Source organism: Dipodomys merriami, unplaced genomic scaffold (assembly GCF_024711535.1).
Source record: "Dipodomys merriami isolate MVZ:Mamm:240054 unplaced genomic scaffold, mDipMer1.0.p SCAF_11, whole genome shotgun sequence".
Taxonomy (NCBI): domain Eukaryota; kingdom Metazoa; phylum Chordata; class Mammalia; order Rodentia; family Heteromyidae; genus Dipodomys; species Dipodomys merriami.
Window position 1 is genome coordinate 26,112,832 of NW_027202382.1, and position 25,633 is coordinate 26,138,464.

Here is a 25,633-nt window from a genome sequence, read left to right on the forward strand (position 1 = left end):
AAAAAAAAATGTTTCAAAGAAAGGCGTAATATCTATGTGCATCTGATCATACAAAATAATATTTATTGAAATGAAAACAAGACTTTTTTTCCTTTTTGCTGTGTTTGTTTTCTATCCTTTTTGCTGTTTGTTCATTTATATGTCTTTGGAAGAGTAAGGGGAGGCATAGAAATGGAGGGACAAAGGGTAAATAAATACAACAATGGTACTCGCTGAACACAATGTTGAAAATGAACTGTACATCTTATGGATGGGGATGAAAAGGAAAAACTGGGAGAGAGCAAGGAAATGGGTGATATTGTCCAAAAAGAAATGTCTTCTTTACCTGACTGATATAACTGTACCCCTCTATACATCCCCTTTATAATAACAATAAAAAATTTAAAAGATTTATGTTTCAAAAATTACAGAATCCATGCCAGGATAGGCCCAATGTTAGACAGTCAGATACGTGATTTTCAAAGTATGGCTTCAGGTCAACAGGAGACCCAAGATACTTTCGAGGGTCTGGGGGGGTCAAAATATCTTTGAGGAGTACTCAAACATTTGCTCTTGCTCATACTGGCATCTGCACTGATAGTGTGTAGAGACAATCAACACCAGGTAAAGCTACTGGGTCCTGGCATGAATCAGGGAGGTGGTACATGTTTCAGTCCCTACTGTATTCTTCACTACCATATATTCAGCATCAGCTTCATTTATGTATTCTTCACTACCATATATTCAGCATCAGCTTCATTTAAGAAGTTCTTCATGCATCAGTAAAATTTTTCATAGTATTTACTATCAACCTCGAGCAGCACATTTTAGACCCTAGTAACTAGCATCTCACATTAATGTCTAGGCTAGGCCGGGCAATGTACTTAATTCAGCTTTCCATGCAACTAGAATGACAGGCTCAAGTCACCATGCTCAACTTGTATTATTTGAAATGGGATCTCAGGAACTTTTCTGTTCACTTTTAGATGGGAGAAAGGAGCCTGGGCTGGCCTCAAACTGAGACCTTCTCAGTATCAGCTTCTCAATTAGCTAGGATTACAAGTGTGAGCCACCACATTGATCTTAATTTTATTTCTTGGCATATGGGGATTTGAACTCAGAACTCAGGGCTTCATGGCTTGCTAGGTATATGCTCTATCACTTAAGCTATAGTTTGCCAACCCCCCACTGCCATCTTTTTAATATTCTATGTGAAAAAATGGGAGGTAAACAATAAGCACTCCTGCTGCATACCCAAGAGTTGACAGCCCTAGAAGGAAGGGCACAAGTCTGAATGAGCTAGAAGTTGAGCAAGCAAATTTTTCCATTGACCACCATTCCCACATAAAAGAACACCTGGGAAACCTCACAGAAGGTAGAATTTTTCTCAAAAATGCATAATGTGTCACTTCAAGGAAAACCACTGAAGTGATTTGCTGTCAACAAGAAAATTTTGAAATCATTCATTTTGGAAATATATCAGTTAATGTGACCTTCACAGCTTTCTAAGTTTTTATTTTTAAAAAAGGTAACCTTAAAGAATGTGACCTGTAAATACAACAAAACATCACTATTTTGAAGATGTATACAGATTTGCAAGAAGGCCATTTTCCTCAATAAATCATTTTTCATTTTAAGAAAGTATTTTTTACAAATACTTTCTTAAAGTATTTGTAACTGTAACTAAAAACTTTTGGATTAGAGAAATCAGAGGTAAAGGATTATCAAAAACATAAAATAGCTGGGTACATTATCCCTAAATAATGTTGTGAACCTACAGTCCCAGCTACTTGGGAGGCTAATACAGGAGGATCACTTGAGGCCAGAAGCTTGTAGCCAGTCTGGGCAACATAGAGAGTCTCTGTCTCTAAACTGAAAAAGAAAATCAAGACTGGGTATTGGGGTAATTTTCAGCCAATAAGGAGGTAGAGATAAAAGAATCAGAACCCAAGTAAGCTGGGCAAAAGAAAGAGAACCTACTAAAAACCAAATTAAAATAAAGGGTTAGAGGTGTGACTCAAGTGGTAGAGCACTGTGTGAGTTCCCAAGATCAATCCCCAGTCCTGCCAAGAAAATTTAAATGAAAATCAATTAAATGAAATGAAATTAAATATTAACAAAATAAAAAAACTGAAGGGCGTGAACTTCTAAATCTAATTCCAAATTGTCAGTTGTGCCAGGTAAGTGGGAAGAAAGGAAGAATGTGAGTGCAGGGTGGTAGGGCTGAAGAAATTTTTAAGAAAGCCCCAAGGGATTGACCCCTAACACCACACACACACACACCAAAAAAAAAAGTCCCAAGGGATATGATCCCCAGCACCGCAAAAAAAAAAAGTCCCAAAGGAGAAAGCATTGAAGGACTTGAAAGAATGTCACATCTTTACCTTCATCTTCCATATTTGGAAGCCAAAAGATAATATCTAAAATGGCAAAACAAGAAAGAGAATGTGAACATAATAATATCTAAAGTATTAGAAATCCAGAGAAACACTGGAGAACTGGAACTGATAGTTTATTCCTAGAGAATGATACAGGGAAGCACAAATTACAACATTGTTTTTTTTTAAGTAAAAAAAAAATTCTAAACAGTTGACTTTCAGCTATGAGTTATTTGATAAAACTTAAATGTCTTAAGAAGGTAGCATTGCAAACCTCAACTTTTGTTAACTGGGTGAAAGTCACATGTTTATTCACAAGAAAATTCTTCTTATCTCTATCACCCACCAATATATATGCCCAAGTCGGCTCTTAGACGAATGGTAATAACACTCAGCAATGCTGTAAGACTAGAGGTGGTAAGTGAATGGTGGGAAAGTAAGTAGGAAGCTATAAATCTAAACTTTCACATATTCAGTCTCTCTAATATACCTAGAACTGTATTTCCAAGTCAAGGGGGTTGCTAGAAAAGTGGGTTATTCACTAATGATTTGACTAAGAACATTCTGGTGAGCCTGAGGTGGGAGACATCAAGAATCTGACAGCCCACAGCATTGCTTAGATGATTCAAAATTCAGCATATCCTTTAACTGAGCAAGTACCAGGAGAGCCACACCTGAAGACTTGCTTTTAGACACCTTTCTAAAGTGCATCTAGAGTTCTCAAAATCTACAAATGTCAAAGTATTTAAACACAGAGTAACTGAAAGTCTTCAACGTGTGTAAAGACAACCTGCAACGAGTTTCTTTTTTTATTTCTAAGTCCAACTTAGCTATAAATACATCTTACCGAAAGAAATGTCTCAATGTTCTCGTGAACAAAAGAGGCAATATCCTGCCAGTCCAGAATGTCTCCCAGCCAGCTGTTCTGACGACTTATATGCATCTTGTGCCCTTTATGCCTTCCAGAATGTGTTACATTCTATGGAATAAAACAGTTCAGACATGAAATTTCCATCTTAACCTAAAAAATACAAATATAAATATCTCATTTGGTTTTAGGTCCACTTCCACACTTAGGCAAGTACTCAAGGGAGAAAAACTCCGTATTAAGAAATCAATTAAGGCTTCACCACAAGAACTGAAATACAAATTTTTTACTTACATTCTAGGTACCATCTCTAAGATGGACTCAAGTGCTTCTCTCATAAATATGCGTTTGAACATACTTTTTCTTAATATATACAACAATATGCTAACACAGCATGAGCTATCACCTTGTCATAAATATGTGTTTGAACATACTTTTTCTTAATATATACAACAATATGCTAACACAGCATGAGCTATCACCTTGTCTTTTTTTTTTTTTTTTTAGCTATTCTACCTTTTTCTTGGTATCCCGTTTATGGTTTCTTCCCTCTTCTCTCATCTTCTTTACTAATCCCCTACACAAGATGGTGAAGAACCAACAATAAAAAAGGAAAGGTAATTCACCTATCCAGAAGAGAGATCATAGGCGGGGGTGTAGAAATAACCCAATTTGAAAGATGTACAAATAAACACAGTGGTGAGGTTAAAGCTTAGCTGGTAAGTTCTTAACATTTTGTATATGCTTCTGTTCTCCCACTTTTTCAAACAGTGATGTTAATCCCCTCACTTTTGCAAAAAGACAAAAAGCAGACTCTACACTATACTTAACCACCTGCAGATCTGGGCTTAAGACTGATCCTCCCTACATCATCAAAAGAGGCTCAAAAGAGATGAGGGAGCCTAGCACCAGTGGCTCATGCCTATAATTCTAGCTAAGCAAGAGGCTAAGATCTGAGAATTGTGGTTCAAAGCCAGCCCATGCAGGAGATGTCTGTGAAATTCTTATCTCCAATAAACTACAAGAAAACCTGAAGTGGCGCTGTGGCTCAAGTGGTAGAGCATGAGGGACAGCTCCCAGGCCCAGAGTTCAACAACAACAACAAAAAAAAAAAGGGATGAGGGATAAGAGTAGCTGTGTATTAAGAAGCCCTAATTGGAAGTGTGGCTCAAATGGTATAGTGCCAACTATGAGTCAAAAAGCTGAGACTGCATGCAAGGCCAAGGATAAGGCCCAGTATCACCACTTACATACTCATACTCTCACATACACAACCCAAAATTAGTAAAAGAAAATAAATATAACCTTATGAATTACCTAGTTTCTCAGCAGATAGAATCGATACATGAGTACTCTATCTAACACACCCTTAGCTGTTTTATTTCACCTTCTTTGAAATTCACAAAAACCAACATTATTCACTCAACTCATCCCACAGCCAAACTACACAATCTGAATCACATCACTATTTATGGAACAATGAAATTCATGGAAGAGAAAGTCAGCCCTATGATCTTCCATGCCAAATGAGATTTTTATCTACTTCTCCTCGCCTCTATCAACCCTAGAGAAAAGATCACCACTTCTACCACACTCATACACAGCATAGCTCTTGATGGCCCACAAAACATATGATAGAGCACGGCTCAGCAGAACTGTATGCTTTCAAAATCATCATTTTTATACTTAGTAAAAGATTGTGTTATGCCCTATCACAAATTTTGAAATAAAGAGTACATAAGCATAAATGGCATACAAAGTTATCTTAAGCGTTTTCTAACACTTTTCAGTATCTCCTTAAAAAGTCTTAATGTGTGGAACTGTATTATCCAAAACAATAGCAACTAGCATCATGGGACTACTAGCACAAAACCTGAGATGTGTGCCACTGGTGTTAAATGCACATTAAATTTGGAAGATTTTGTAGAAGGATATAAAATCTATCAATAAATAAATTTTATTAAAATTAATCACATCTGTTTTAGTTATTTAATATAGCTAGTAGAAACAACATATATGTATCCTGCAGGGGCTGAATGGTGTATGTAGCGCAGTTGTAGAGCTCAAGCTTAACATACACAAACCCTGGGTCCAATCTCCAGCACTGGGAAAAAAGACAATGTACCATGCACTACATTTCTACTGCACAGGACCTCTCTAGTGGAACAACATGTATATGATATGTGCAGAGTTTGATGGAATACTGATACACCAGAGAGATTAACAGGTCTTGCTATGGAGACCAATAAATGAAACAAGTTCACTTTTAGTAACATAACACGTAGGATCTTGCTTTTTAAATTTTTCAATAAATAAAATTCCAGTACTAACACAATCCTATTCAGTCAATTATTATATGAATTAAAAAGACTATTAGTTTACAACAAAAATCCTTAGGTAAAATAACTTACCTTTACAAACCAGGAATGATATAGTCTATCCCAGAGTTCTAGTACTTGCTTCTCAATTACAGCAGTATTATTCATCTTATCTCCTAAAATTTTATGCAGCTGGAAAAAAATACAAATATTTTAATATTTAGTATTTTAGGCAACAATTTGCTAATACATGCTATTTTTCTATTTATTTGCTCCAATCAAACTAAAATGTTCTAGACTTTATTTCTAGCCATATTATGTTACTTTGTTACTATTCCCCTAGGTTCCCAGTAAATTTTTTTCCCTCTCTCTCTCTCTCTCTCTCTCTCTCTCTCATCTTCTGGCTTTTTCTTTCTTCTATTCTCAGGTCTCTAAGAGAGCTAATTCAGGTTATCAGACAGACATGGTGCAAATGAAGCCATGCTTATTGACCTATTTGACTTTATCTACCCACGAAGAAGTTTTGCCTTTGGGTGCCTATCCATTATACAAGTTTCATATTACATGTGCCTTTTTTATTTTTTATGAGAACTTTAGAAGAAATTTAGGACCTTAGCTATAAACACAAATCTTTCCCTTAGGTTGTTTACAGAAAGATAATAGGACTCCAGATAACTGTGGCTGAAGTGATTGACTTCTGGGCTTGTGGGATGTAACTAAACCGAGACAACATAACTCATACTTATTATAAAATCTTATCCTACTTATTTTATTGAAATTACTTTGATTGAGAACTTGCCTAACATATGCAAGTTTTCTGGGTTCAATCCTTAGGCTCACACACACACCCAAACACATACATTAAAAACTATTTATTAAAGATTATATATTAATGAATACTTTATTCCCTAAAGACATCTTCCCCTCTAGCTTCAGCCCTCTCTAAAGTGAAGCTATAATAGGTTAGCTAGATAAGATGTCGAAAACTGTATCTCCAGTTTCAAAATGGGTCATTTTTTAAGAAGTTCAGCCAGTTAAATGTACCTTCAATGGTTTTCAGCTATTATCCCTCTGTCTTTTAAATCAGGACTACATGTATTTTTGTGATTTTTGTTATCAATGCCTATTCCCCTTCAGCCATTTTTACTTTTAGAATCATGAACAAAAAATTTCAAACTTACTTCTTTTCTCTAATTTGAAATTTACTTCTTTAAAAGTCTAAGACACATTGTTCCAGCTACCCCAAATTCACTTTCGTTATACTTATTCTCCAAACTTAACAATATCCCAAACAGAAATTTCTTTCAAATATATAAATCAGAATAAAATGCTGCACCGTCAGCAAAACAAAATATTAACAGAGGGATATCTCATTGTTCAATAAATTTCTTTATTAAAAGATCTGACATATGCTATTTGGTATCTGGGAGAGACTCAAGAGAAGCTCTTAACTTTTTTTTTTGGGGGGGAGGTGAGGGAGTCCGGTCATGGGGCCTGAACTCTGGGGCCTGAACTCTGGGCCTGGGCGCTGTCCCTCAACTCTTCAGCTCAAGGCTAGCGCTCTACCACTTGAGCCACAGTGCCACTTCCGGCTTTTTTCTTTTTGCTTATGTGGTGCTGAGGAATCGAACACAGAGCCTCATGCATGCAAGGCAAGCGCTCTACCACTGAGCCACCTTCCCAGCCCCGAAGCTCTTTAACTTTTAACTTGACTACAGTTCCATCTTTAGGTTGGCAGATAAGCATACATATGGGTATATAGCATACCTTCTGTAATTAAGGCAGGGAGAGATTTTGGTTTTGAATTTTCAACAACAAACATCTAATTTTCTGGGCAACAACTTCACTGAAACAAGTTTTATCAATCACCACATGATCCTAATTGCTTTGGGATATTAATATTGCAAATTACCTTTACTCCCATGATTAATACTAGGAAAGGATTCCAAGTAGATCTTGCAGAGGCTAATATAAACTGCATTGTGTCTTTTCCTTTATCACTCAGGAGCCCTTCATAAAGCTCTCTCCCCTCTGACACATAAATAACCTTAAAATACACTCTTCTTTTCTTTTCTTTTTTTTTTTTTTGGTCAGTCATGGGGCTTAAACTCAGGGCCTGAGCACTGCCTCTGAACTCTTTTGCTCAAGGCCAGAACTCTACCACATTGAGCCACAGTGCCACTTCCCATACTCTTCTTTATCTGCTATTTCTTCCAAGTTTATCTGAAGTGTTCCCTGAAAGCCCTCATTCCAGTTCCACAGATGCACTACCAGGAACTATTCAAAAAGAAGAGGAATCTGGATTTAGTCATCAGTTTAAAACCACTATACTTCAACATCACCAAGGAGCTACTGAGCCTTGCTGAGTCTTTGTCCTCATCTCTAAAGTGGCAAAATAGTTCAGTCTACTGCAGGTTTCTTCCAAAGTTTCAATGTAACTAAAAACTGCCATAGCAGGAGCAACAGCGGGTAGGAGGACTTAATGCTCTGTGTGTGTGTGTGTGTGTGTGTGTGTGTGTGTGTGTGTGTGTGTGTGTGCTCGCTCGCATTCGTGTGTGCGCTCACATTCGTGCGTGCGCTCGCGCGCGCGCGCGTGTGTGTGTGTGTGTGTGTGTGTGTGTGTGTGTGTGTGTGTCAGTGTTTGGTATTTAAGAGTAGATAAGACTTTCTTGCCCAGGCTGGCTCAAATCAAATCATGATCCTCAGGGGTGTCTGTGTGTGTGTGTGTGTGTGTGTGTCTGTATGTGTGTGTCAGCGTTTTGGTATTTAAGAGTAGATAAGACTTTCTTGCCCAGGCTGGCTCAAATCATGATCCTCAGATTATCATCCTCCTGAAAAGCAATTTAATACCTTTTGATCCACGGAGTTATTTATCCCCCAAGTTTAGTGACAACTCTGTCATATAAGGAATCAGCAAAATAATGAATCAGATATATCTTAGGAAAAAAAATTAAGTGTGCAATGTCTTAAGACTGTTTGGGTAACCAGAACTAATTAATATGATTATCCTAAAGGTTTTAGTGTATGTTGCTTGTCTACCTGTAGACTTATGCCTATCTCAAATATGGAAATCATTTCAAATGAAATCTCCATTTTTGCTTTCTCCAAGGCAGGAAGTCACTACCTATAAAGACTGCAACAAGAAAGCCACTGGAAAGATCCTTCTCTTACCTTGTGGGTTATCCATTCTCTTCCATACTGATACACATTGTTAGCTGCAGAATTCAGAGCTCTTTGGACCACCTGAGCCTCAGGAAGCCAACTGATTTAAAATAAAAAAGAAAAAGACTATTGTTAGGGTACCCTTCCAACAGTACTCTTAACATGATGTACTTAAGTAAACAATACCATAGCGGATCATACACTAATTCACAGTAACAAACATACCCTTCACAGACAAGAATTTCTTTCCTTTATTTTATTTGCGGGGCTTGAACTCAGGACCTGGGTGCTGTCCCTCCGGGGTGTGTGGGTGTGTGTGTGTGTGTGCGCGTGCGTGTGTTTAATTGGATATGAGTTTCACAGTCTTTCCTGAACAAGCTGGGTGTGTGTGTGTGTGTGTGTGTGTGTGTGTGTGTGTGTGTGTGTGTGTGTGTGTGTGTGTGTGTGTGTGTGTGTGTGTGTGTGTGTGTGTGTGTGTGTGTGTGTGTGTGTGTGTGTGTGTGTGTGTGTGTGTGTGTGTGTGTGTGTGTGTGTGTGTGTGTGTGTGTGTGTGTGTGTGTGTGTGTGTGTTTAATTGGATATGAGTTTCACAGTCTTTCCTGAACAAGCTGGCTTTGAACTGCAACCTCAGATTAACGTAACATCCTGAGTACTGGCACCCAGAACAGGAAGGAGTTTCTGATGCCCGACCTAACTGGACCAATTCTAACTCTCGGAATTTCAGAGTTAGCATCTCTCAGTCCGCTCAACTTTCCTTTTCATTCCCTGCCTGTTCTGGGTCATCTGCCTAATTTACCACTACCAGAACTGGTCTAGGGCATTTAGTATCTTGGATAAGATCTCCAAAGTCAATACACTGACCAGTAGCCAGAATTGCTTAGTAGAGCTAGGTGTCCATGGCTCATGCCTATAAACCCACTACTCAGGAGACTGACATCTGAGGACTGTGGTTCAAAAGCAGCCCAGGTAGAAAAGTCCATGAGACTTTTATCTCCAATTAACCATCAAAAAGCTGGAAGTAGAGCTGTGGCTCAAGTAATAGAGAATTAGCCTGGAGCAAAAGAAGCCAAGGGGCAGCACCTAAGCCCTAATTTCAGGCCCCAGGACCAGCCAGAAAGAAAAAGAAAGAGAGGGGGAGGATGAAGTTAGGAAGGAAGGAAGGAAGGAAGGAAGGAAGGAAGGAAGGAAGGAAGGAAGGAAGGAAGGAAGGAAGGAAGGAAAAGCGAGGGAGAGAGGGAAGGTGGGAGGGAGGGAAGAAATGATGGGAAGAGAGAGAGGGAGAGGGAGAGCGAGGAAGAGAGGAAGTAGAGGAGAGAAGGAGGGAAAGAAGGAAGGAAGGAAGGAAGGAAGGAAGGAAGGAAAATGTACTCAGAGATAAATATACCTGGGTGTTCACTGCCTTTGCCTCAAAGAAACTCTACTAGGCTTAACTTCAGATATAGGCCCAGCACCCACACCCTAATTCCTGCAGGATTCTGATACTTGCTAAAGTTCAAGATTCATTGATCAAAGAACTATGGAAGAAACCAGAAGATTAAAAGGGTGAAATACTTCATTTTCAGTTTTTATCCACTGAAAAATCTTTTTGAAGATGTGATAAACTGTTACAGCAAATTCCAGCTATGTAAGAATTTTACTCTACAGCTTTTAGTGAGGCTTCCTGCAGTCCTGTAACTAAGCAGGCTGTGTAAGACATCTTAACAAGAATCCTTCCCACAAGGCCAAAGCTTTCTCAAAAGAGAAAATATTTTCTATATTCTCCACATTGCTCATTATAATGCAATACATTAAATACTGACATTCATAAATTTAATAATTTTACTTTAAACTGTTCATGAGTCATACTAAAAGGCCAGGAATAAGTATTCATTTATAAAACCCAAATGTGGCAATATGACACCAGTCACAAAGCTGATATATGGGAAAGAGCCAACTAGTCAGAAACAAGTCAAATATGCAACAATCTAAACTCTTAGGAGCTTCACAGTGGTGGGGGTGGGGGGGAGGGCTGGAAGAGGAGGGGATGGGAGGTGTGTAAAATGTTAGGAAAAAAAAGCAAACTGCCACTGATAACCATAAAAATCACAATACCTAGGGAAGTAATGATCTGTAAATGGGAAAATATATTTTCAATAAATTAAAAAGTGGAATGTCAAATCAGTAATGTTTTTAATCTTTTTGTTGTTGCTGTGAGGTATTTTTGTTTTTTGAGATAGTCTTACTACACAGCCCAGGCTAACCTCAAACCTGTGATCCTTCTGCCTCAGATTCCGTTAGGCTTTGTAGAACATTATTCATAACTACTTAATCCTGTCTGCCTTACTTTAGATAGTAAGTAAATGAATGGGCATAACTGTACTTCAATAAAACTTGATTAAAAAGAGGTAGCTGCACTTGGCCCTGGGCCACAAATAACCCACTATTGCTCAAATAATATTAAATGAAAATGTGAAGAATTAAACAGAAAGTCAAGAAGACACAAATTATAAAGTTCCCCTCATGAGGATGAAATCACAGGGCTGAGTGCTGACTCGGTCACTAGGAGATTATCATCTCAACTATAAACATGTATGATCCTGTTTCCTCACCCCATGAAGTGGAGACAATGTCTTCAATCCACCTGGGTAACCATGAGAATCAAACAACATAAGGAAGGTCAAATTACAAACCTGCTATAAACTACAAACTGGCACTTGAACACGAGGTACAAGTTTTCCATTCAAAATTTCCAAAGAGTGGGCTGGGAAGGTGGCTCAGTGGTAGAGCACTTGCCTTGCATGCATGAGGCCCTGGGTTCGATTCCTCAGCACCACATAAGCAGAAAAAATTTTTTAAAAAAAGCTGGAAGTGGCGCTGTGGCTCAAGTGGTAGAGTGCTAGCCTTGAGCTGAACAGCTAAGGGACAGGCCCAGAGATCAGGCCCCATGACAGTATCCAAAATTTCCTCAGAGTTAAATGCACCCCTCTGCCTCCCGGGTATTATTATATGCCACTCTTCTACAAAATAAAATTTACATTATTGTCATAACTTTGGCAAACCCCATCTTTCATATTCCAATGTAGCTTTATCACTAAAGTTCATCTCATACAAACAGATACAGAAACTAGGCCATCCATCTCTATTCTTTTTCAGAACAATATTCTTACTTTGCCCACTCAGGGTGATTTGCTACTGTTTCATTAATCAAATTACTTGTGACTTCAATCATATGTACACTCTCTTGATGTACCTGTATTAGGGATAAAGGGGGAAAAAACTCAATTAATGACAATTTTTAAAATTTCCTTTAACTCTATTATTTAAACAATGCATTTAGAATCAAACACGTATGCATCTTAGCTTTACTTGACTTAGAAACATGCGCTGAAAAGTCTGCTATACATACTGTCCTATGATCTACATGAATTGGCAGATTATCATGTTGCTTCATTTCTAAATATCTGGGGATATTTTAGCTTCTTTGCTTTTTGTTTTTTACTAATTTCTAATTTAATTCTGTCGTCAGAGAATCTGTTCTATGGTTTTAATACTTCAAAATGAATTGAGCATACTGTTTATCATAACGAATGCTCCATGTTCACCACTAAACGATGCCACTAGCTCCTTGCTGCACTGGTAATTTTCTAGATAAGGTCTCACCGCCTGCCTGGGCGTGCATACCTGGACACAGTCAGCCCATCAGGCTTCTCATTGGAGCTAGAATAATAACTGCACAACAATGCACCTAGCTCTCCATTGAGAAGGTTTTAGGGACTTTTGTAACTGGGCTGATCTCAAACCATTATCCTCTCAACCTCAGCTTCGAAAAAGCTAGAATTAGAGGCATGAGGCACTGGTCCCCAGCTAAGAATTCATTCTCTCTCTCCTCTATCCACCCCCCCCCCTTGTATATTGTTTGGGGTGGTATTAAGGCTTGAACTCAAGGCCTCTTGCTTGCTCAGCTGGTATTCTACCACTTGAGCCATGCTTCCAGCATAGCTTTATGCTGCTTATTTTAAAAATGGAGTCTCACAGGTTTTTCTTCAGGGGCTGGTAATAACTTCAATCTTTTGTATCTCAGCCTCCTGAATGGCTAGGATTACAGGCATGAGCCACCAGCACCCAGAAAAAATGTAGTTCTTAATAATCAATTATATAAGCCGGGCGCCAGTGGCTCATGCCTGTAATCCTAGCTACTAAAGAGGCTGAGATCTGAGCATCTTGGTTCAAAGCCAGCCTGGGCAGGAAACTATGTGAGACTCTTAACTCCAATAAACCACTGGAAAACTGAAGTGGCACTGTGGCTCAAGTGGTAGAGTGCTTGCCTTGAGCTGAAGAGCACAGGGACAGCGCCCAAGCCCAGAGTTCAAGCCCCACGACTGACCAAAAAAAAAAAAAAAAATCAATTATATAAAGTTAGTGACAGTATATTAAAGAGACACCTAAATAGTCTTACTGATTTACTGTGTTCTATCTTCTTTTCTCAGTTACAACAAGAAATATTGACTCGAACTATAATCATAAATTTGTCTTTTCTGAACTCAGGACACTTGAAATATAAAAGTCTATACTTTTATAAATCTTATCTTACTACAGTACTAATTCATTGCGTAAAGTGCTTATTTTTCTCTAATAATACTTGTTTAATAGACTGTCCAACTTTTGTTTTTGGTTTGCAAGATTTACCTTTATTTTCTCACTATCAAGTTTGTAATTTAGGGGGCAGGAGTCACTGTTGTCATTACTTTTGCTTTTTTGGCTACTTTGAATTTTAGGTATTTCTCTTACAGATACAATTTAGTTTACAACTTGCTTTTTATATCAGCCTGACAATTTCTGCATTTGGATTAGAATGTCTAGTTGTTTCACATGTATAAATCTATTGATGTGACTGGGTCTAGGTCTGTCATTTTGTTTTTTGCTTTCTGTCTGTCCCATTTCTAGTGTTCATTTGCTCTGTACTCTTCTGTGTCCAGCAAATATTTTTTAGTTTATCATTTTAGATCCGCTAAATTTCATGCTCTTTAATGGCTGCCATCTAACTTACCTAAACATCTTTAATTTACCACAATCTTCCAGTTCATAGTGCATCTAAAAAAAAAAAACTGTAGTAACACCAGTATAGATTTGTTTTCCAGCCTTCTTGTTTGTGCTATGGTGTACTACACATAAATGCAATACATAAATAACCCACATACATATTATGAAGTCTACAACAGATTTAAATTCTTCTTTAAATTCTCAGTTACTTCAACAAATTAAATGAAGAGAGGTAAATCTCACCTGTATTTACTCACATATTTACCAAGTTATTTGTCTCCAGTTAAAAGGCATTTTTGTAAAAACAAAATGCCCTGAAACATTGGGGCTGGGAAGGTGGCTTAGTGGTAGAGCGCTTGCCTTGCATGCATGAGGCCCTGGGTTCAATTCCTCAGCACCACATAAGCAAAAAGAAAAAAAGTCGGAAGTGGCACTATGGCTCAAGTGGTAGAGCGCTAGCCTTGAGCTGAAGAGCTGAGGGACAGCACCCAGGCCCAGAGTTCAGGCCCCACAACTGGACCCCACCCTCCCCCCCAAAAAAAGCCCTGAAACATAATCTCAATATAAGTGAGGACTTGAATTTGCAATCCTTCTGCCTCAGCCTTCTCAAGAGCTATGATTACAGGTGTTCACAAGTAGGAAAAATTTCTTTTAGTATTCCTTACAGTGTAGATGGCACTATCAAATAAGGCTTTAGTCTATCTAAAAATGTTTTTGCTTTGCTTTTCTTTTTTAATTTCAGTTTTGCTGCGGATTAAACCCAGAGCCACTTGTGTGCTAGGCACTCCCTTTACAACAGAGGGACATTTCCAGCCCCTTTCCTTTGCCTTTATTTTTAGGGACATTTTTGGTCATGTTTTTGTGCCAGTCCAAAGGCTTAAACTCAGGGCATAGGTGCTATCCTTGAATTCTTTTTTTTGTTCAAGGCTAGAACTCTAAAGCTTGAACCACAGCTCCACTTCCAGCTTTTTAGAGGTTCACTGGAGATCAATCTCATAGTCTTTGGCATCCAGGCTGCCTTAGAACCACATTCCTCAGATCTCAACCTCCTGAGTAGCTAGGATTGCAGGTGTGGACTACCAGTGCCCAGCTTGCCTTTAGTTTTACTTTTTTAATTTAATTTCATTTTTTTGGGCTGGTCCTGGGGCTTGACCTCCAGGACTAGACATTAACTTTTTGTGCTCAAGGATAGCACCCTACCACGTTAGCCACAGCTCCTCTTCTGGCTTGTTGGAAATTAATTGAAGGGAAGGGTCTCACAGACTTTTCTACCCAGGTTCACTTTGAACTATGATCCTCAGCCTACTGAAGAGCGAGGATTACAGGTGGGAGACACAAGTATCCAACTGATTTTATTTTTAAAGAATAGTTGCATTGAAATATAAAATTCTTGGTTTCAAGATGGGAATGTAGCTTAGTGGTAGAGTGCTTGCTTAGTATGCATGAAGCCCTAGGTTCAATTCCTCAGTACCACAAGAACAGAAAAAGCCGGGCAGTCAAGCCCCAGGACTGGCAAAAATCAGAACAAAACAACAACAAAAAAAAAACAAATTTCTGTGAATTTATCATTTTTCAGTTCTTTTAAATGATATTGTTAAGCATTTCATACTGTTTTACTCTTGTTTTTCATGGAAAAGAATTATGTGACATCCCACTTTAGCAAGGTTGAGCCTTAAAAGGGTTTTCTGACAAACAAGAGGTAGATAAAACACAAAAAGAATAGTCAAGGGAGGTCTTGAGGCTTTTCACCTAAACAAATAAAAGAGTAGAGTTTCCACTTACTAAAATGAGAAGACTATGGAGAACAGATGGCTGAGAAAAAGGGTCTATAATTCAGTTTTTACATCTGAGATACCCAATAGACATTCAAGTGGATAGTGTCATATTTACTGACGAGAATAAACTAGGTCATCAGTAAGGTTCCCTCAAAAGATGAGTATGTATAAATCCTAAACAAGAAAAAATTGTTCATAATAGCCATTATCAAAGTTCAGAGTAACAAAAGTTCAGTGAAGCAGAGGTTGAACAACACAAAGACCTGAAAGCTGAACATAATTGAGATGGGTACATAAAAAGACTCTATGGGTGGATAAAAAGACAAAGAGAAGTAAACAGAACAAAAGAGCAGGCAAAAGGAGAAAAGAAGATATTTTACTAATAAAAGGTTTCTCTAAGAATTAGAATGGAAAACTGCATAATAGCAGTTTTGGACAAAAGATGACAAATACAAAGAAAGGTCTCTAAGTCTGTACAGTAACATAAGTCACTATTCATGACTGACAGCCAAGGAATACAATGGAACTGAATAAGACTGAATTGGAGTACTAGAAGAACAGGCTCTTAGGAACAAATACTAAAATATGAGAAGGGCAGGCTATTAAGAACAAATACTAAAATAAATTTGAGGACAAAATGAGACTGAAATAGATGAAAAGGAGGACTTCTAAGTGGAGATATCAGACAAACAATGCAATGGCTTACAAACTGCTACAGATTAAATTATCTATCAATAAGTTACTAACATTTCTGTAAGACATAAGAAAAACTGTGATATCTATGGTTTCATGTAATCCCTTCATAATCCCTTGAAAATAATACACTAAAATCTGAGTTTAAAGTTCAGATAAAAGATGAAAATGCACCATAGAGTAAGGGAAAAAAAACAAAAAGCCTAATATTTGTAAAAGTTACTTTCACTATTAATGCAGAGATAAAACCTTAGCTGTGCTTTTGGAAATTTTTTTTAATTAGATGGAAATAAAGTTAGGAAGGGTAAACTGGAAGGACTTGAAAAACAATAAATAAAGATCCTTCAGCACATGAGCAGAATATCACAGGAAGACAGGAAGGGAAGAAGACAGGAAAAGAAGGCACTAATGGGGAAATTCTCACATCCGAGAGAAGTAGAGGCTACCTATTATGGCAGGAAGATAGTGTGAGTCCAAGAGTTCAGGTCAGCCAAGGCAAATTGGGGGAGAGGGGAGTGGAGGAGGAGATAAAAGAAAGGGAAAGAAGGACAGAGGGAGAGAGGGAAGCATAGAGGCAGGCAAAAGTTCTCATCTAATAAACAGGATACTCCCCATATACATTAAGATTTGAAAAACCAGTTCATAATCCTACTTTTTTTTTTTTTTTTTGCTTATGTGGTGCTGAGGAATCGAACCCAGGGCCTCAGGCATGCAAGGCAAGCACTGTACCACTGAGCCACCTTCCCAGCCCATTCATAATCCTACTTCTAAAAAGTCACTTGTTTCTAAGTATCTCATTTTTAAAAATCTGTTTGCCCCAAGAACTTTGATAACAAAATAGAAATGAGTATAAAGAGATTTAAAAAGAAAATTAGGTACATATGTTACACAATTAATAATGTACAAATCATAAATACATGTCAATGGTTATATGTATTTATAAGCTAAACATTTTTCATGCCACTAACTTTTTATCCATACCACAATTCTAACAACTACAAGTTTATTAATGGAAACAATAACTATAGCAATTTACCTTTGCAGTCAGGAGAAGGGCTAAAAGAAGTGTTCCTATTACTAGCAAAAATATGATAAAAATGCTAATTATTTTATCTAACATCTTCTCCAACCAGATGATCATCTGTACAGAAATGAAAAACAGAATTACTTGTCTTTAAAAACAACTTAAAAAAGAAAATACCTATTCAAATATCATTAAGACTAATTAGAATATTCAGCACTGCAAAGCAAACTATAGCATACTGATTAAAGCAATAAAGGCTATAAGCAAGTTTAGAATATTATCAAACAATATTAAATATTGCTATTATGTGTAATTCATTATTATCTAACACAAGCTAGTCAATTAGAATATAATCTATACCCATGTTTGAATTTTCATGCTATGATACATATACAATGCAAACTATAATTCATAACCTAGTAAGTATTCTAAATAATGATAATTAGCTAACCTAAATCTTGTGAAGGTATACTGTCAGTTAGCAAATATAGATGACTTTAGAAAAAGCATGCTCCTTATAATTCAGAGGTGTGTCCTAAACTACATAGATACATTAGAAGCAAATTAAAATAGCAATTACACTCAAGATGTTTCCTTTTGACTTCATTAGGGTTATAAATATAATAATAAAAATCTAATGTGAAGGCAATGGTGTATAACAAATTCCTGATAATTGTTCTTTGGGACATGAGGGGTTGGAAGGAGAATGCACAGCTAATTATTTAGTTTTATCAAACTGGCATTCCTTAATCCTTTTTAAATTTATAAGTATTTTAAATTTAAAAATTAAAAAAATTAAATTTAAAACAATTTTAAATTTTAAAAGTTTGTAAAATTCCACTTCAAGTTTCTATTATGTTGAAAACAATTTATGGCATAATCATAATTAATCAAATGTACATTAATGATCAATGTAGTGGTTGCTCCTTATTCAAATTAAGCTTTCTAAATGCTATTTAATATTGTTTTGACTATAACTTCCCTTCATCTTTCGTAAGTAATTCTACATTTTAAATAACTTTGGTTTTCAGAATATATAATATATATAACAATGATGATTGATTTATACAGCTCCTGTTATGCAAACTATCATTTAATTTCATATCTACATGCAATTTTAGATGTTAAGATACAACACTGCATCCCTCAATACCAACATAAGCCATAGCAATGCTAAATTAAGTTAAATTTGAATTATACTTTCCAGTGAGTTAAATACTAAAAGCAAACAATGTTAAAAAGCCATCTTAAGATCTACACCATTTTTCTACTAGATGCTTATAAGTTTGTTGTTCCCCTTATCTTTGTCTTTCAAGAAGCACAGTCACTGAGATAATGTTATACTGAACTCAAAAGACAGAAAGTTAATGAGTAGTTTTCACAATCAGAGCTTCTAAAAGAAAAGTTATGTATGTTTCAGTGCATGCTATCAAAGCATTGAACACCAAAAGCATCAAAGACAATGCAGTATTTTAAACAAACAAGCGGAAAAAAACGGTTAACAGGTTTCAAAGATATGGAAGGTCAGGTGCCTGATTCTGAAGGTTAAGTTACAAAATCAGCTAGATGAGAAGTTTCACAATCAGAAACCAGCTAAACACTTAGTGCCTAAGAAAGCGTCCAGAGGAAGAGGTTTCCTTTTTGTAGCTGGAAAACCTAGCACTTCTAGCATGCAGTATGTACTCAATTAATACAAACTAGAACAGGTAGCATAAGGAAATTTCTGACATACAACTAGATTTGTATCCACAAATAACAATAACTTGAAAATAACATAGAAGCTGATTTTTTTAGGAAAGTCATATTGTGAAATGTGTTTTTAAGTGAAAAAGATACTTTTTAGAAATTAAAAATCTAACTTTATATCTAGGTTGGATTAACATATAAAACAAGGAACACGCCAGGCACTGGTGGCTCATGCCTGTAATCATATCTACTCAGAAGATCTTAGGATCTTGGTTTGAAACCAGCTAGGCAGGAAAGTCCATGAGATTCTTATCTCCAATAAATCACTCAAAAACCAGAAGTGGTGCTATGACGCAAAGTGGTAGAGCATTAGCCTTGAGCAAAAGAGCTCAGAGATAGTGCCCGGGCCCTGAGGTCAAGCCCTATGATGGACAAATATGTGTGTGTGTGGGGGGGGGGGAACACTCATAAACATTTATATTGACATTACAAAATCTAACTTTGGTTAAGAGAATATGATTTTCTCAATTCCAACTTTGTCAGGAATAAAGTACAAAGTATTTACTTAGAACTAAAACTTGTTTATTTAAAACTAAAATTTATTCATCAAGGTATTAGGAAAAGTATTATTCTGAGGTGTGGAAACAAGAAAAAGCATTGGAGGTGTCAATTGGTCAAAGCACATTATCTTCTTTTTTTTTTTTTTTTGGTCGGTTGTGGGGCTTGGGCACAGTCCCTGCACTCTTCAGCTCAAGGCAAGCGCTCTACCCCCTGAGCCACAGCACCACTTCCGGTTTTCTAGTGGTTTATTGAAGATAAGAGTCTCATGGGCTTTCCTGCCCGGGCTGGCTTTGAACCTTGATCCTCAGATCTCAGCCTCCTGAGTAAGCGAGGATTACAGGCGTGAGCCACCGGTGCCCGGCTAAAGCACATTATTTTCATGGATAGAAATATCACAATAAAATTCCTTTGAACAACTTAAAAAATAGCAATATCTGAAAAAAAAAGTATCATTCCATTGCTGTTTCTCTTCTATTTTTTCTGAACTTTTTTGTTTTCCTTCATTTTTAACCAAACTGTAATTGAGCCTTACTGTAAATATATACTACAATAAATAATTAAGCTCAAGGAAATAAGGGAACACTTAAACTTTCTCTTTTATTTTCTTTATTTTTTGCCACTAGAGCTTGAATTCAGGATGTGCATGCTAGCTTGGCTTTTTCACTCACAGCTGGCACTCTACCACTCATGTCTTTACTTCCTTTTGCTGGTCAAATGAAGATAAGTGTCTTGAAGATTTATCTGCCCAGGCTGGCTTTGGGTCTAGAACCTGAAATCTCAGCCTCTTGAATAGTTAGGATAACAGGTGTAAGCCAGGAGTATCTAACTTCTTTTTTTGGTGCCAGTCCTGAGGCTTGAAAACAGAACCTGGACATTTTCCCTGAGCTTTTCTGATCAAGACTAGTGTCTTGAGCCACAGTGACCTGAGCTACAGACCTACATCTGCCTTTTTGGTAACTACAGATGAGTCTCATGGGCCTTCTTGCCTGGGCTGGCTTTGAATCACAATCCTCAGATCTCAGCCTCCAGAGTAGCTAGGTATGAGCCACCAATGTCCCACTTCTTTTTAATTGATTTCCCATTCATTCTACTTAGGCATTTTATATACCAAAATTACCCAATGTTGCAATTTTCTGATCTTAGATTTTTTTTTTTGCTTTTTTTTTTTTTTGAGGGGGGGGTCCGGTCGTGGGACCTGAACTCTGGGCCTGGGTGCTGTCCCTCAGCTCTTCAGCTCAAGGCTAGAGCTCTACCACTTGAGCCACAGTGCCACTTCCAGCTTTTTTTCTTTTTGCTTATGTGGTGCTGAGGAATGGAACTCAGAGCCTCATGGATGCAAGGCAAGCGCTCTACCACTGAGCCACCTTCCCAGCCCCTACATGTTTTGTAATCTAGAATCGTCCTATGAAATAAGCCTGAACTTATTTTGCTTTCCTGAAACATTCACTCAGGATGTCAAGGAGTTGTACTTCAATTCCACAGGAATGTTTTATGTATGCTTCTGTAATCACAAAAATAAATATAATTGTTGCCATATATGCATGGTAGCTTATGCATGTAATCCTAGCTACAATGGAGGCCGAGAACTGGAAAGTAAAGTCCTTCAGACTCTTATCTCCAATTTATGTACCAAAAAAGCTGCAACTGGACTGTGGTTCAAGACCTAGCCTTGAGCACAGAAGTTCAGAGCAGCACCAAGGCTAGGGTACAAGCCTCAGGACCAGTTAAATAAATACATACATACATACATACATAAATAGTTGGTTTCTTAGGAATCTTTTTGAACTAAATAATTCAGCTATTGACCAGAAGTTTGTAAGTTAGATTAAGTCATTTAGTTCACTGAGGGTGGATCAAATTGTATCTAATTAACCTAGCTATTCTTTATCTTGAGGATAATTTCAGTTCCATATAAACAAATTACAAAAACATACAAAATCATCTACTTTGGTAGTAAAATGTGACTTTGCATATCATTTCCAAAGAACTAAACGTATTTATTTATAGGGAATAGAGTTGTATTCAACCATGTATGGGTGATATAGGAGCAGTAGAGAATGAGTATACTTTGCACACTGCTGATTTTCCATTTAAATTTAAAACTTCAGGTGTCATCAAATTTCTCCATACCTCCATTTCAACTGGAGGGGGAGAGAGGAATAAGGGGGAGAAAAAGAAAAAGGAACTATAATCTCCATATTCCAAAGTCTGATTTGGGTCTGGGAGTGTAAGTCAGTGGTAGCATTCTTGCCTACCATGAAAGAAACCTTAAGTTTGATATCCAATAATACAAAAATTAATTAAGAATAAATGTAATCTATTTTCAAGAAATACCCTTATAGTATGATGTGTTTTCACTAAAGACTTTTGAGTCATATGTTTAAATAGAATACATGTAAGTACTGTTTCCACTTGCTATCTGTTCAAAGCATTCCTAATATATTTGGATTACTATTACTGAAGTTTTTTGAAATGTAGCTACTATTCCATGCCAACCATGAAAAGGAGCTAACACAGATAAAACCTCAAGTCTCTGGAAACACAAAATTAGCCATTACAGGCCCTAACTACAAGCTATCTTAAGTTAAAAATAAAATTATGGAAACAACATTTTTTTTAAAAAAAGAGAACAGATAATAGAAATACTTCAGACTTGTGAGGGTTTTTTTTTAATTTGCATTATTTGTAGAAGAAAAAGCAACAGAGTTTTCTTTGCTTTCCAGTAACTATTGCCTGATGTCTTTTCATACAACAAAGGAAAACAAACAAGGCATCATAGTACGTGCCTTTAATCTCAGCACTTGGGAGGCTGAGGCAGGAGGATGGCATGTTCAAAATATATACAAGATATTGTTTTAAAAAGAAAAATAGATAAAAATAAATCAGAGTAGCCACATTATAGAAAAAAGATATGGAAATTATTTACAGTGGACATATGGACTACAATAGAGAATTTCTTACCAACCTTGGAAACGAGGTACCTAAAAACCTTTGTTTAGCAAATTTCACTGTGACAGTACTCATGCCTCATGACCTTCCATAGCTTATAATTAGAATTTTTAAAATAAAAGCTTAGTTTGACATATGGACAGAAACATAAGTGAGAAAGAAGATACTAGAGGGAAGACAGGGTTACAGAATTCAATAGTGAAAATCGACATCCATGTGTTCATTTACCTTCTTATTTAGCCAGTGCCAGAGCTTGAGGACAGGGGATAAGGTACGAAAGAGAAGATAAGAACAGTGGCATATCATTAGAGAATGCAATAATAGTATGAAAAGAAAAGACAGTCACTGAGAGGATGAGGAGGAAATTGTCAGGAAAAACAGGGGAAAAGGAAATGCATTACCAAAGTTTTAATCAAGAGAATGTAAATAAACAATGATTGTTTAAGATAAACAATGACTGAAATGATAACCACAAATTCTGTTGACAATCCAACAATTAAAAATGTGGAAAATAACCTGAATGCTTGCAAGCTCAGTGTTTCATCTTTTGCACTGCTCCCTCGCCCAGCTTTTACCTGACATGTCTCTAATAAATTCCAATTTATGCTTAAAAATTGGCTGACATTATTCCCTCAACAAGGCTTCCCTTTCCACCATCACCAACATAAGGCAATTCTAGCTCAAATAAATGCATCCCATACATTCTTTTCCAATGCAAATTATAACAATATCTACCACCTAAAATAGCTTACTGAACCCACCAGCCACAGATAGAGGGATCTTATATATGTATTAGATCACTTAATTCTCCCAACCATTCTACAAGGTGGGTACTATTATACTTATTTTATTGATTAGGAAACCAAGGCACAGAAAAGTTAAGAAACATGTCCAAGGTCACCAGGGTAGTAACACAAGTGAGATCTGAAACCAGAGTTTGGATTTAGAATCCATACTTTTTTTTTTCTGTTGATTGAGGGGCTTGAACTCAGGGCCTATGCACCGTTCCTGAGCCTCTTTGCGATCAAGGCTAGTACTCTACCACTTGAGCCATAACACTACTTCCAGTTTTTGAATGGTTAATTGGAGATAAGAATCTTACAGGCTGACTTCAAACCATGATCCTCAGACCTCAGCCTCCTGAGTAGCTAGGATACAGGTGTGAGCCACCAGAGCCTGATGAATGCATACTCTTTACAAACTAAGCCTTTGAGTTTTCCTAAATTGCTGCCTCTTTCCTCTAATAAGCTTTACTTGGTTTTCCAAGACGCATCTGATTTTGTCTGGAACGCAACATACTATCTGACAAACAGGAATCACTCCAAAAGTATTCACCAGACTAAGCCCCTAGCAAATTACCTAATTTTCAAGCAAATCACTTAACTTCTCTGGATTTTAATGTGGTCCTAAGCCAAGGAGTTGAAGTCAGCCTTCTGTAAAATCATTTTCTCCCATTCTTAAGAGGAAAAAGCACGCAATACCTATTCTAACTTATTAACCATTCCATCCTTATTATGACCCATTCAAAGCTATAAGATTATATCATATTAAATGTTTCATCAGTATTTACAAAATAAACATGCTATTTCATTAAATGGAATTATTTCAAACCATGAAATATAAAAACTCCATTAAAACAGCCCCAGTTCTTAACATACCTTGCTATCAACTTTTAACAGGAATTTTCCAAGCCCAATAATTGGCCATGGGGCTAAAGCCTCCTGTCGCTCCTTCAGGAAGCCTTCAACAACCTGCCACCATACCTGGCACCGTTTCTCCAGGAAGTCCACAACTCCAAAGTGAATGACAAGCTTTTTGATTATCCAGACTGTAAGGACAAAAAAAAAAAGCATATGTAGACAAATTATAGATTAGAAAGTTAGAACATGAAAAGGTTTATGAAACAGTAAAATAGTATTAAAATAAAGATAAACATTCAAAAAGGAGGGTGGGGGAGTTCAAGGATTGGCAAAGTAACTAAAACTCTCTCTACCCATACACCATGTTCTGTGAAATCTGTGAAGCCTGAACCCCTGAGAGAATCAGGGATTATTCTATAGCCCACATCAATGTAAGCTCTTATCACAAAAATGGCAGATAGTAAATGGCTAACACACCTCCCCTTGTTAAAACAAGTAAAGAAAACTAACTCTTGACATTTCTCAATCTCTGTGGTTATTACAGCACTCTTCCCAAATTTTGTTCTTAAATGTCCTGGTATTCAGTGACTATATAAAGTATACCACATCCATGGAATTAGAACTCTATTCCACTGCAGGGTACAGTTTCCCACTGTGACTTCTTTCCTTACTTGATGCTTTAAACAGACAGGGCTCTACACTGAAAGGTACCAAGTACATGCAGGGCTGCTGCTGCAAGTGGCCCTGAGGTTTTGCACAAGGAGATGAGTTTGTGGTGCTATTAGGATATCCAGCACTGTAATGGCAAATATTCAATAAGCTCTGTTAGGTAACTAGAGAAGACTGGAGTTCAGGACAACTAAGAAGGTTGAGAGGCCAGAAGAAGTGTTCCTGATCCCTGAGATTTCACTTCAAGTTTGAACCTGGATAACTGTTCCTCTCTAGTATCATTTCCCTAATGCCAAGGATTCACTTTCTTAAGTTCATTCTTAATTCCAGAAGGTTCAGTTTAATATTTTAAGCCATGAGCTTGGTACATACCAGTTCAACAATTTCTTCATTAGCATTTTTAAATCACTATGGACTATTATATTAGAGACTGTAGAAAATCTTCCCTGGGCCACCTTATTGAATCTATGTTCATAACTTCTTCCGATGATCAGAATGTTCAGATATGAAACTTAACAGGAACACCTAACCTCTGCCAACAAACTTTAAGGAAAAGGGGATCCAATCTGTACCCATACATGGTTTGCCAACATAAAGAAATCATCTTGGGGAAAAAAAAAAAGACATCTAGAAGAGCAATTTAAATTATGTTTCAGTAAGCATATCTACAAATTTCTTAACAGAATGCATGGCAATAGTATGTTCATTATGACTTTCTTAATTACAATTGCATCTTGTTATTGTCATGTTCCAAATATAAGGACATAAGAAGTAGAAGCAAACTTAAACTATTGACATTGCCAATTCCCTAAATACAGGCACTATATACTGCTCTGGTCAAAACAAATGTTTAAAATAATGGTTAGCTATTTAATTACCTAGCCAATTTAATGAGAACAATGCAGGGTGAAA

The 25,633-nt window shown here is 37.0% G+C and overlaps 1 protein-coding gene across 4 annotated transcripts in view; it reads right to left on the reverse strand.

The window, feature by feature from the left end:
* Window positions 1-25,633, reverse strand: part of Tmem245 (transmembrane protein 245) — a 92,634-nt gene that overhangs the window by 37,308 nt on the left and 29,693 nt on the right. For 2 of the 4 annotated variants that reach the window (XR_011369584.1, XM_070011230.1), the window contains exons 6-12: window positions 24,071-24,240; window positions 17,229-17,333; window positions 11,852-11,934; window positions 8,715-8,805; window positions 5,637-5,735; window positions 3,205-3,336; window positions 2,364-2,399 (exon numbers count right to left, since the gene is read on the reverse strand). Coding sequence is in view for 3 of the 4 variants with exons in the window: in XM_070011230.1 (XP_069867331.1) it covers window positions 2,364-2,399; window positions 3,205-3,336; window positions 5,637-5,735; window positions 8,715-8,805; window positions 11,852-11,934; window positions 17,229-17,333; window positions 24,071-24,240 (716 nt within the window). In the remaining variant the exon portion in view is untranslated. Of the gene's footprint in view, window positions 1-2,363; window positions 2,400-3,204; window positions 3,337-5,636; window positions 5,736-8,714; window positions 8,806-11,851; window positions 11,935-17,228; window positions 17,334-22,640; window positions 22,665-24,070; window positions 24,241-25,633 lie in introns of all 4 variants that reach the window. The other 2 variants (XM_070011244.1, XM_070011254.1) reach the window with 2 other exon arrangements.